This window comes from Dreissena polymorpha, chromosome 1, assembly GCF_020536995.1.
Source record: "Dreissena polymorpha isolate Duluth1 chromosome 1, UMN_Dpol_1.0, whole genome shotgun sequence".
Taxonomy (NCBI): domain Eukaryota; kingdom Metazoa; phylum Mollusca; class Bivalvia; order Myida; family Dreissenidae; genus Dreissena; species Dreissena polymorpha.
In genome coordinates this window covers 113,530,541-113,543,334 of record NC_068355.1, presented here as the reverse complement: position 1 = coordinate 113,543,334, position 12,794 = coordinate 113,530,541, and the positions used below count along the sequence as shown (strand labels likewise).

At 35.1% G+C, this 12,794-nt stretch overlaps 1 protein-coding gene across 13 annotated transcripts in view; it reads right to left on the bottom strand.

The window, feature by feature from the left end:
• Positions 1-12,794, bottom strand: part of LOC127845231 (mediator of RNA polymerase II transcription subunit 25-like) — a 66,518-nt gene that overhangs the window by 35,532 nt on the left and 18,192 nt on the right. For all 13 annotated transcript variants that reach the window (XM_052376044.1, XM_052376063.1, XM_052376057.1 and 10 more), the window contains exons 6-9: positions 6,960-7,025; positions 5,719-5,806; positions 2,990-3,043; positions 453-560 (exon numbers count right to left, since the gene is read on the bottom strand). In XM_052376044.1, coding sequence (XP_052232004.1) covers positions 453-560; positions 2,990-3,043; positions 5,719-5,806; positions 6,960-7,025 — 316 coding nt within the window. The remainder of the gene's footprint in view (positions 1-452; positions 561-2,989; positions 3,044-5,718; positions 5,807-6,959; positions 7,026-12,794) is intronic.

The window sequence follows — 12,794 nt, the reverse complement described above, 5'->3', positions numbered from 1 at the left end:
GACCTTGAACGATGACCTTAACCTTGACCTTTCATCACTCAAAATGTGCAGCTCCATGAGATAAACATGCATGCCAAATATGAAGTTGCTATGTTCAATATTTCAAAAGTTATTGCAAAACTTTACTGTAAGGTTAAAGCTTTGGGACAGAATGACAGACAGAAAGACAGGCCAAAAACAATATACCCCCGATCTATCGATCCAGGGGCATAAAAAGTGTTGTCAAATATAAGCCTATGCAGTTCTCAAAGGCTAATCAGGGACGATGCTTTGATGGAATTTTTCCGTTCAAAGTGAGTCTCCTTTAAACACAAATCCAGTTAAAGCAGAAAGTATCGTCCCTGATAGGCCTGCCCAGGCTAGTATTGGAACACAAATGTATTAAGCCCAGTTTTCCCAGAATGAGGCTCGTATGTACAAGAAAGACACAGAAGGTGTACAAGGTAACTCACTTGTGGCTGCTCCTGGTTGTGACACAGGCTGCTGAGGGGGCATTGCCGACGGGGCGGTTGTTGGAACTTTAAACTCACCAACCGGCGGTGGAGCAGGGGATCTGTTAGCTGTGAGGTATAAAATTAAGGATGCAAGAGATTACAAAAACATTAAAAGGTTAACCTTTTGCCATAACCGGTTAACCAAAAAGCTTTTATTGTAAAAATGTTTAAGTATATGTTAATCTTGCCATACCTCTACATGTCCTCTATAGAAACAAAAGAAATTTGAGATTGCTTGTGTTGATAACATATTAATTCTTTTAATTAAAATACTTTATAAAATTTACTTTAATAAATTTGTAATTGTATTCTTTATTTTGTATTTATTTTTCCTCCGTAAAAGCACATACGTGAAAAGTTATAAGAACTACACAATGTTCATTTTCACATGTCATTAATTAATTTTTTTTGTTGGGCTTGTATTATGTTCGCGCCGTATTGCTCACAATAATGTTGTCTTTCATTCTGTTTTAATTTTTTAAACTAAAATTTACTCTTTTTTTAAATAATTGGTAACCTAGTGCAACACTATTTTACAGGTCATGCAAATCAGCAAACATACATGTATATGCAGAGCATGCACAAAACATTAGTGTTCATTTGGTTAAAAAAAATGCTTGTGGCTGATGCAGTTTCAAGCCTTGGAAACAAGACAACCTTTTTTCGAACACACTCTCTCCAATGGCAAGGATGTTGATGGCACAGACAAAAGCTGCAGGGCCACACAGTCAATTGATGGGAAACGTTTATTTTCACACCATCATATCAATGGGTTGCCATGGGTATGATAATTCACGCGCATGTTTGTTAAGTACCACAACGGGCAATTATTTAGCAATTGCACTGTGACAAATACTAAATTTAATGATTTTCTTTGTTAAGCCTTTATAATGGATGTTTATTAATTAAATGAGTTTAAGAAATTGCTGTCTTAAATAAAACTTGCCTCAGATAGTAGTGGTGTCATCATTGGTGACATAGTTTACTCATAATAATATAAATTTCTGATAAAAAGGACACAATATTAACTTAACATGTTTTTAACTACCAATGTAATTCTTGATAAAATCGTAACTTATAAACACTTTAACACTTATAAACGCAAGCAATCAGTGCTGGATGTTGATTAACAAAACATAACAAGAGGGCCATGATGGTCCTGAATCGCTCACCTGACTAACCAAATACAATCCCAACCCAGATTTCATCTAGATAATCATTCTGACCAAATTTCATAAAGATTAGATGAAAACTGTGACCTCTATTGTCTACACAAGGTTTTTCTATTATTTGACCTAGTGACCTAGTTTTTGACCCCAGGTGACCCAAATACAATCCCAACTAGATTTCATCAAGATAAACATTCTGATCAAATTTTATAAAGTTTGGATGAAAACTGTGACCTCTATTGTCTACACAAGGTTTTTCTATTATTTGACCTAGTTTTTGACCCCAGATGACCCAAATACAATCCCAACCCAGATTTCATCAATATAAACATTCTGACAAAATTTCATAAAGATCGGATGAAAACTGTGACCCCTATTGTCAATTCAAGGTTTTCCTATTATTTGACCTAGTAACCTAGTATTTGACTTAGTGACCTAGTATTTGACCTAGTGATCTAGTTTTGACCCCTGATGACCCAAATACAATAAAAACCCAGATTTCATCAAGATAAACATTCTGACCAAATTTCATAAAGATTGGATGAAAACGGTGACCTCTACTGTCTACACAAACAAATTGTTGACGGTTTTTTTATTATTTGACCTAGTGACCTAGTTTTTTTACCTCAGACACCCAAATACAAACCCCCCCAGATTTCATCAAGATTAACATTCTGACCAAATTTCATAAAGATTGGATGAAAACTGCGACCTCTATTGTCTACACAAGGTTTTTCTATTATTTGACCTAGTTTTTTACCTAGTGACCTAGTTTTTAACCATTGATGACAAAATACAATCCCAACCCAGATTTTATCAAGATAAACATTCTGACCAAATTTCATAAAGATTGGATGAAAACTGTGACCTCTACTGTCTACACAAGGTTTTTCTATTATTTGACCTAGTTTTTTATCTAGTGACCTAGTTTTTGACCCAAGATGACCCAAATACAATCCCAACCCAGATTTTATCAAGATAAACATTCTGACCAAATTTCATAAAGATTGGATGAAAACTGTGACCTCTACTGTCTACACAAACAAATTGTTGACGGACACACACGCACGCACATACGGACGCCGGACATCACACAGTCACATAAGCTCACCATGTCACTTTGTGACAGGTTAGCTAAAAAAAAAGCTGCCAAGTGTCTCAACTCATTTCAATAAATTTGCAAATGGTAGAAATAGATTAAATGAATGGCAGTTTGACATATTGCATATCATATGTCAAGCATGGTTCCATCAAATTCAACAGCAAATTTAAGTATAAATAACAAGCATTTGTTTAATATATGGCTTTGTATAATCATTTACTCACCAAGCAGATTCTTCACTTGCTCATCATCATTCTGTATTGGAGTGTGGGACCATTCTGAAAAAGAGATATATTAGCATATGTTAAAAAAAACACAAGTCCATAAAAGCAAATGAATTTATAAGAAACAAATAGCAAAATATGCCATTAACTGACAATCATCAGGTATCAGAGGTTATAGAGTAGGTAATGGTGGTTGTGTGTGGGGGGGGGGGGGGGGGAATGGCCATGTAAATACATGTACTTTCAAAACATTTGCCCACATACAAATTATGTGTTTAAATAACAAATCTTGACCACGTTCTTAAATTTGTAGTACAGCGCTGTACCAACACAGCTGCAAACTAGGTTTCAGCGTGCAAATCTTAAGAAACAGATACTTTCTGAAACTCACAGACAGGCAATGTGATTTGAAAATCTCATAAGAACACCCATCTACATTTGAGCCTTCCTCCATGGCCCACCACTACCCTCTTACTCCAAGGCCCACCACTTACCCTCTAACTCCAAGGCCCACCACTTACCCTTTAACTTGAAGGCCCACCACTTACCCTCTTACTTGAAGGCCCACCACTTACCCTCTAACTCCAAGGCTAGTGTTTTATCCAGGCCGTTTTAGCGTGGTGCGGCACCATGCCCTTTTTTTGTAGCGCCACGCTGCCCCCTTTCAAGGACATTTAGGGCCAAGCTGCCCTTTCCAAAGGCGCCCTGCCCTTTCATGATCACCCACTGTTGTGCCCTTATTGATAACATCTTTATTGCCCCTTGACCAAACTTCTAAGCCGACAAGTATCAGAGAATCGCCCCATGGCAGCAAAGATTCGAGCGGTTGTGATTTAGTCATGCATGAATAACCCCGTACCAATATCAATCGATAATAAAATACCTTGAGCACACTTAGCGGTAATGTGTACTCTTCCACGATAAAATCGTGTACATCTACTTCGGAGACTTAATGAAACGTCGATGTTATCCCCGTGCATTTCATGCATAATTCTATAATCTCAAAGCATTAATTTCATGCGTAATTAAATTTTGCAAAACACAAACAAGTGTAATCTTATTCGTTATTGTATTTAATTAATAATTGAAACAATTACTGTAACGTATACTGCGAATCGCGTATATGGCGGCCATATTATACGACATTACGTTGCTATGCGCACATGTCACTTACATCATTTTAATTAACAAGATGGCAGACTACACAGAAAATAAATTGTGACTCTCTGCAAAAATGGAAAATAACGATTGAATTAACAATGGAGATCATACATTTAAGAAGGATTAATGAAATACCTGTGATAATCAACGATGCATAAAATGTTTTAGATGCCAACAACATATTTATAAGTAATTATGCGGAGGATATGTCATGTAAAGGAGTGTTTGCAAATTGTTAGCGTTCAGTTTACTCGCAAAGTTAAAACATCTGACAAGATTATCGTTAGAAAATGGGTTAAGACAAACATGGTTTCATTTAAATGTTAGTGGATCTGTGTATAATCGGATTCATATGCATATATTGCTTTATTATGTTTGTCGTGCTGTAAAGTTTACTGAAACAGCATGGACCTTTTAAAAATGGACATTGCACGGTAAATATATTAATATTAATTATATATATAAAGTAAGTTAAATACATCAATTACTTTTAAATGTGATTGCTTATATTTTCCCCACAACTGCCTCTGATGCAATAACATGTTTCTCCCAAAACCAGGTATTCACGGAACATTATTGCCCTTTTTTGCATAAGCTGCGCATTAAAATGCCCTTTTTGAAAGTGATGCGCCATGCCCCTTTGCCCTCCTGGGAAAAACACTACAAGGCCCACCACTACCCTCTTACACCAAGGCCCACCACTAACCCTCTAACTCCAAGGCCAACCACTGACCCTCTTACTTGAAGGCCCACCCTTACCCTCTAACTTGATGGCCCAACACTTACCCTCTTACTTCATGGCCCACCACTTACCCTCTTACTTGAAGGCCAACCACTTACCCTCTAACTCTATGGCCCACCACTTACCCTCTTACTCCAAGGCCCACCACTTACCCTCTAACTCCATGGCCCACCACTGACCCTCTTACTTGAAGGCCCACCCTTACCCTCTAACTTGAAGACCCACCACTTACCCTCTAACTCCAAGGCCCATCACTAACCCTCTAACTTGAAGGCCCACCACTTACCCTCTTCCTCAAAGGCCCACCACTTACCCTCTTCCTCAAAGGCCCACCACTTACCCTCTTCCTCCAAGGCCCACCACTAATCCTCTAACTTGAAGGCCTTTCAATTACCCTCTAATTTGAAGGCCCACCACTTACTCCCTAACTCCATGGCCCACCACTAACCCTCTAACTTGAAGGCCCTTCACTTACCCTCTAACTCCAAGGCCTACCACGTATCCTCTAACTCCAAGGCCCATCACTTTACCTCTAACCTGAAGGTCCACCACTTGCCCTTTAAAGCAAATTCTTACCACTGACCCTCTTACTCCAAGGCCCACCACTTATACTCTAACTCCAAGGCCCACCACTTACCCTCTTATTCCATGGCCCACCACTTACCCTCTTACTCCATGGCCCACCACTTACCCTCTAACTCAATGACCCACCACTTACCCTAAAACTCTAAGGCCAACCACTTACCCTCTAACTTGAAGGCCGACCACTTACCCTCTAACTTGAAGGCCCACCACTTACCTTCTTACTCAGAGGCCCACCACTTACCCTCTAACTCGAATCCATGCAGGAGTACAAGGTGATGAATGTCCACTGAGAAATCTTTGGTCTGTAGTGGGATTTCTGAGGTGGTTGACTACAATTTGTGAACATAGTATCAAATAAATTGTAACAAGGGCTGTTTGTAAAACATGCATGCCCCCCATATGGGCTGTCAGTTGTAGTGGCAGCCATTGTGTGAATACGTTTTTTGTCACTGTGACCTTCACCTTTTACCTTGTTACCTGAAAATAAATAGGGGTCATCTGCCAGTCATGATCAATGTACCTATGAAGTTTCATGATCCTTGGCATAAGCATTCGTGAGTTATCATCCGGAAACCATTTAACTGTTTTGAGTCACTGTGACGTTGACCTTTAACCTAGTGACCTGAAAATCAATAAGGGTCATCTGCCAGTCATGATCAATGTACCTATGAAGTTTCATGATCCTAGGCGTAAGTATTGTTGAGTTATCATCCGGAAACCATTTTACTATTTCGAGTAACTGTGACCTTGACCTTTGACCTAGTGACCTGAAAATCAAAAGGGGTCATCAGCCAATCATGATCAATGTACCTATGAAGTTTCATGATCCTAGGCCTTAGTATTGTTGAGTTATCATCCGGAAACCATTTTACTATTTCGAGTCACTGCAACCTTGACCTTTGACCTAGTGACCTGAAAATCAATAGGGGTCATCTGCCAGTCATGATCAATGTACCTATGAAGTTTCATGATCCTAGTCCTAAGCGTTCTTGAGTTATCATCCGGCAACCATCTGGTGGACGGAAGGACCGACCGACCGACATGTGCAAAACAACATACCCCCTCTTCTTCGAAGGGGGGCATAAATATCTATATCATTTTTATAATTCATCATCAAAATCAACAAAAAAAGTAATTTCTATGCAAAATCAAATAATGTGGCAAATATGAATGCAGAGTTTGATGTTTGCACAAGCCCTGCTTTGGTAAAATTAGACATAACTTCTTAAGATTTTCAGTTTAATTTAATGGAATATAATTGTATAATTTAAACAAAAAGAAGCTGTATTTTTTTTTAAAGCCAACCACGTTGCAAGCAGCTAAAGCACACTGATGAACAGGTGTACTGTCTGTTCCTCTTAGTTCTTGATTTGTTCTTAATAAAATTACAATTATTATTTAAAAACACTGCATTTTCTTTGCTGGTGTAGAGCACTTTTGTTGACTTAAGCATAATAAATATACAAAGTCTTTGAAACTTACAGCCTCATACAACTTTAACAAAGCTGGGATCTTCCGTGGTGAGATTATAGAAAGGTTGATGTCTCTCTGAAAAATATATCAAACAAGAAATGTGTTTGTCAGAAACACTATGTCCCCTTCTGCGCCGCTGTGATTTATTTAAAAAAAAATTTTGGCAGGTTCAGATAATTATCTCCCTTTAAAGCTTATTACTTCCCTTGGATTTGTTTTTGACCTTTGACCTTGAAGGATGACCTTGACCTTTTACCATGCAAAATGTGCAGCTCCATGAGATACACATGCATGCCAAATATAAAGTTGCTATCTTCAATATTGCAAAAGCTATGGCAAAATGTTAAAGTTGGAGCAAACAAACAAACCAACCAACCAACAGACAGGGCAAAAACAATATGTCCCCCACTATAGTGGTGGGGGACATAAAAATATATGATCCTCATCCTAGGAAAGCCGGGCTTAATGCATGTGCGTTGTCAACCCGATAAGCCTTTGCTTTCCACACAAGCTAATCAGGGACCACCTTTTCTGCTTTAATGGTATTTTTTGTTTAAAGAAAATCAAATTTAGTGGGCAAGTGACTATTTGAGCACATGTCTTAACCCTGTTTTTACTTAAAAGCGGCTCAGTAAAAAGAAATGTTAACACATAGAAGATAAAATTTCAACACAGGTTTAAAATACGGATATATTTGGGACAGTTTGTAAGATCGATTCAAAATGAAGTTTTCAAATACAATAGCTCTTAAACACCTCTATGACAGTCATTCACTGGACAATCTTACCAATATTTATTTCTTTTTTTTTTTTTTTTTTTTTTCTGTTGAGAAGCTTTTTTTTTATTCAATATCATACATACAATGTAAACATGTATATGAGCATACAACACAGTGATTGTACAAAGCAATAAAGTTCAGACATGTTATACAAGATATGCTAATATATATATATTTTTTAGAGAGAAAAGAAAAAAACAACAGAGAAATAGTTATGAACAATGATGAGTTGTATAAAGTCGGAAGAAAGCATACTGGACTTTTGTGTTTTGTTGTATATTCACAATGATCTTGTCCGATTGAGAAAAAAAAAATAAACAAAACTATTTTAGAGGGATAAACTAACATTAGAGTGAAATGTATATTAGTGGACAAAACATTATGAGAATTTAATCCGATTCCATTTTTGTTCAAAGATTTGTAATGTGTCATTACTGAGGGCTATTTCTTTCTCAATCTGGATTTTTAGTTTAAGACTATGGACAAAACAATTAAAATTTGGTACTTGTTTTTTGTACTTCATGTTTAAGATAAAATATTTCATCAATATAACCATAAAATTCACAATATTATTACAGTCTATTGATTTCAATGAGTTAATTCCGAAACTTACATCTAAGAAAGATAGTTTAATGTTTAGTTGATGTTGTTCAAGAAAAGATATTAATTGATTCCAAATAGGCTGGATGTGTTTGCACTCCCAAAAAAGATGTTCTATAGTTTCAATGTTTTCACTGCAGAAGTCACACAGATTTGAGTTAGATAATTTGCATTTATAGAGATATTTATTTGTAGCTATAATTCTATGGATGTATTTATATTGAAAATTTCTCAGTGTGCTTTCAATTGTTGCTTTATATGGCATGGTAAATATGTGTTTCCAATTTAGTTCATTTTCTCCAAAAAGGACTTGCCATTTATTTTTGATTTTGGAGTTTTCTGTAGGGTTTTTAATTTGTAGTGTGTAAAATATTTTATTTGTTTTGTTTTTTCTTCCAAGTATGTTTTCTACAAATGTTGTTTGAGTACATGGTGTATTATTTGTATTGATTTTAGATTTAATATGTATGGGTATGCTTTTGATTAGTGTGTAGTACTTCAGAAAATTATTTGAAGGTATTCCGTATATGTAGCATATATTATCAAAAGAGTAGAAATCCTTAATTCTGTAGTCATATAATTGGTCGACATATTTAATGCTTCGTTCAAACCAGTCTTTATAGAAAAACGTCTTATTGTTTGACGTTATGTCTTTATTATTCCATATTATAGTTTTACTGCTGTTTTGGGTTTCTAAATTATGAGTGACATCACTCCACGCTGATAGAACATCAGACAGAAATATGTTTTCGTTTGCAATTTCATGTAAGATAGTGTTGCTGATGTTACATTCAAAGAGTAAGGAGTCACCATATTTTTTTAGGATTTTCTGGTAGAATAATTTCCATTTACTCGTATTGGTACTATCTAGGTATCTTTTAACCCAGCTGCATTTGATTGCATTCAAGAATGAGTCAATGTTCGTTAATTGGATACCTCCATTTTCTACAGATTGAATTAGCTGAGTTCTTTTTATTTTATCAGGCTTACCGTCCCATATGAAATTAAATATTGCTGATTTTATATCGTTAATAACATCAATTGGTGGATTTGGGAGAACTGTAAATACATATATTAACTTAGGAAGTGCAAACGTTTTCAATACTGTGTTTTTTCCAATAAGTGTAAGTTTACGATGATGCCACGATTTTAAGCAGTTTTTAAAATTCTGTAATTTAGGTAGTATGTTTTTTAGAACTGTATCCTTTTCATTATTTGTGAAAGTAATTCCTAACGTTGTGGCTTCATCGGATGTCCAATTAAATTTCATTTCTTTATTATATTGAACATTACTTTGTTTTAATTTACCTACTCGTAGCACAGTACATTTACTTTTGTTTAGTTTAAGACCCGATGTCATTCCGTAAAGGGTTAGCGACTCTATAAGGTTATGGAAAGAATCGTAATTGTCATTTAAAAAATAAGTTGCATCGTCAGCAAATAGGGATTGTTTGATTTCTTCGTCAGGTTCTAGTGATATGCCTTTTATGTGTTTATTTGATTGGATGTGATGTGATAGATACTCGATGCAAATAATAAATAGGGATGATGAGAGTGGACATCCTTGTCGAACCCCTCGTTCGATGTTAAAACTGTTTGAAAAGAAGCCATTGTTAATGATTATACTGTTAATATCGGTATAGAATAGTTTGACCCATTGAATGAGACTTTCACCAAAGTTCATATTTTCTAAGCAAGAGAACATAAATGAATGATCAAGCGAATCGAATGCCTTTTCAAAGTCTGCAAAGAATATTAGACCAGGATTATTTGAATTGTTGAAATAGTTTATGCATTCTTGGATAAGACGAACGTTTTCACCAATGTAACGTCCTTTTATGAAACCAGATTGAGATTTTGAAATGATTGATGGTAATATTTTTTTTATTCTGTTTGCTATACTTTTAGTTGCAATTTTATAATCATTGTTAAGTAAACTTATCGGGCGCCAGTTTGATAATGATTCTAAGTTTTTTCCAGGTTTTGGAATAAGTGATATAATACCTTGTTTTTGTAGCGTAGTTAAGTTTTCGTTGTTAAATGAATAGTTAAGTGAATTAATTAGATGTGTTTTTATATCATTCCAGAATATTTTATAAAATTCGATTGTGATGCCATCAGATCCTGGGCTTTTGTTATTTTGCATTTCTTTTAGGGCTAATCCACATTCATATTCATTAAGCAATCCGTCGCACAGTTGTTTTTCCTCCTGGTTTAAAGCGTGATGTGTATTTTTAAAAAGGGTGTTATTTTCAACATTTTTTCTTTTATAGAGGGTTTCGAAAAATAAACGTTGTTCTTCTAGTATTTGAGTTCTGTTTGTTATATCTTTGCCATTGACTACTAATTTGTGTACAGTTTTTTGTTCACTTCTACGTTTTTCAATGTTTGCGAAATATTTTGTATTTTTTTCATTGTGTTCAACATGCTGTGCACGCGCTCTTAGTATTATTCCATTGAGATGTGTATGATAGATTCCATCTAATATTTGTTTTTTTAATGTTATTTCATTTTCAATGTCGGTGGTATCATTTGTGTTTGTTTGATGCAATTGTTTTTCAAGTGTTTCAATGGTTTTGATGGTGTCAGTTTCAAGTTTGTGTGTTTCTTTTTGTTTAAATGATGTGTATCTAATTGTTGTGTTACGTATATTTCCTTTAATTACTTCCCATAAGGTGTTTGGGTTTGCATCTTTATTATTTTGAACTGTATTTAATATTTCCTGTTTTATTTGTGTTTGATATTGTGTATCTAATAAAATGCTGTTGTTAATTTTAAAGTATCCTGGGCCTCTTTCAGGTTGTATATTGTGGAGTTTAAGTTCAACTAGAGAGTGGTCAGTCATAAATCCTGGTTTTATGTTACATGTGTCAATAATGTTGCAAAGAGATTCAGATATTAAAAAATAGTCTAATCTACAAAATATTGTTGGTTTTGTGTTTGAGTGCCAGGTGAATTTGCTTTCGTTTGGGTATACTGTACGCCAGATATCTATCATATTGTAGGTTACAATTATGTTATTTAAAATGTTTCTATTTTTAGTATGAGTATAAAGGTTTCCATTCTTTTTATCCAATAATGGGTTCAGGACAGTATTGAAATCACCACCGATTATAATATTTTTATCTTGGTTATTAATTATAAAGGATTGTAATGTTTCGTAAAATGTGGAATCGTCTATGTTAGGGCCGTAGACGTTGATTAGTGTTATTTGTGTTTCGTGTATTTTGATATCTATACTTGCTTGTCTACCAATTATTATTTCCTTAAAGTTATCGACTGTGACCCCTATATTATTTTTTATCAGAAAGGCAATGCCTTGTTTATTAGTATGTTCTCCACTGAGATAGATTTCTCCGTCCCATTCATCTTTTAAGGTTTGTGCTAAAGTAGGTGTCAAATGACATTCTTGTAAAAGGCATATACTATATTTTTTTTCGTCTAACCATTTGAAGATTTTTATTCGTTTGTCTTTATTGTTTAATCCTTTAACATTTAAAGTACATAATTTAATCATTTAAGTGGGTGGAGGGTGATGTGAATGGTAATTTGTATGTGCTTGTCCAGTAAGTTTCTATTTTAAAATATGTCCAGTTGCTCTCTATAATAAGACATAAGATGTTCATACAAACAAATAAAAATAGGAAACAAAAATAAGGGATACAAAAGAATGAATATTCCATATAAATGAATAAGAAAAAAGAAAAATTCACAAAAGAGAGAAAAAATAAAATAAATGACTTGTCAGCAATAAAGACAAAAAAGCGCACTTCCGTACACTGGAAATACGCAAGTTAATTAAGATTGTGATCTGAGAGACAAAAACGTATATGTATAACACCGAAGATTGGTGTTTTAATTTAATACTAATAAAACAATAAAAACTATTACATTGTGTATGAGGGGTCTTTCGGTGCGTATGTTTTCGTGTTTGTGCTCGCGGGTGTGTGCGCGCGTTATGACACGCGTGAAATGCGCGTGTGTTGTGCATGTACGTGTAAAAGGGTGTGCGCTCGGGTTCGTGTGCGCGCGCGCGTGTGTGTGTACGTGTATGTGCGTGTGTGTGTATGAACGTGTTTGCTTTTAGTTTGTGTGTGTGCGTGTGTGTGTGTGTGTGCAAGTATACATAAATGAACAACGCCAAAGCTTAACAGTTACAAACTATACCCATTTAAACAACAAAAAGGGAACACATATAGACACGTAAAGAAAACGTTCTAAGTACTCATGCATATTTTTTTTGTAAAGCATATACCCATCAAAAATACACCTTCAAGTTTCATAAGGAAAAAACTACAATTCTTGAAATATACGGAAGATGTAATAACAGGCAAAGCCATCGATAGCATTTTAAGCATTATTGAGCATTTAAACCTAAAAACGAAAGCGAAATTAGTTTAAGCGCTCTATGCTTTTATATGGAAAAAAAACCTCTCCAAATAAAGAAGGGAAAAATAGAGCAAAAA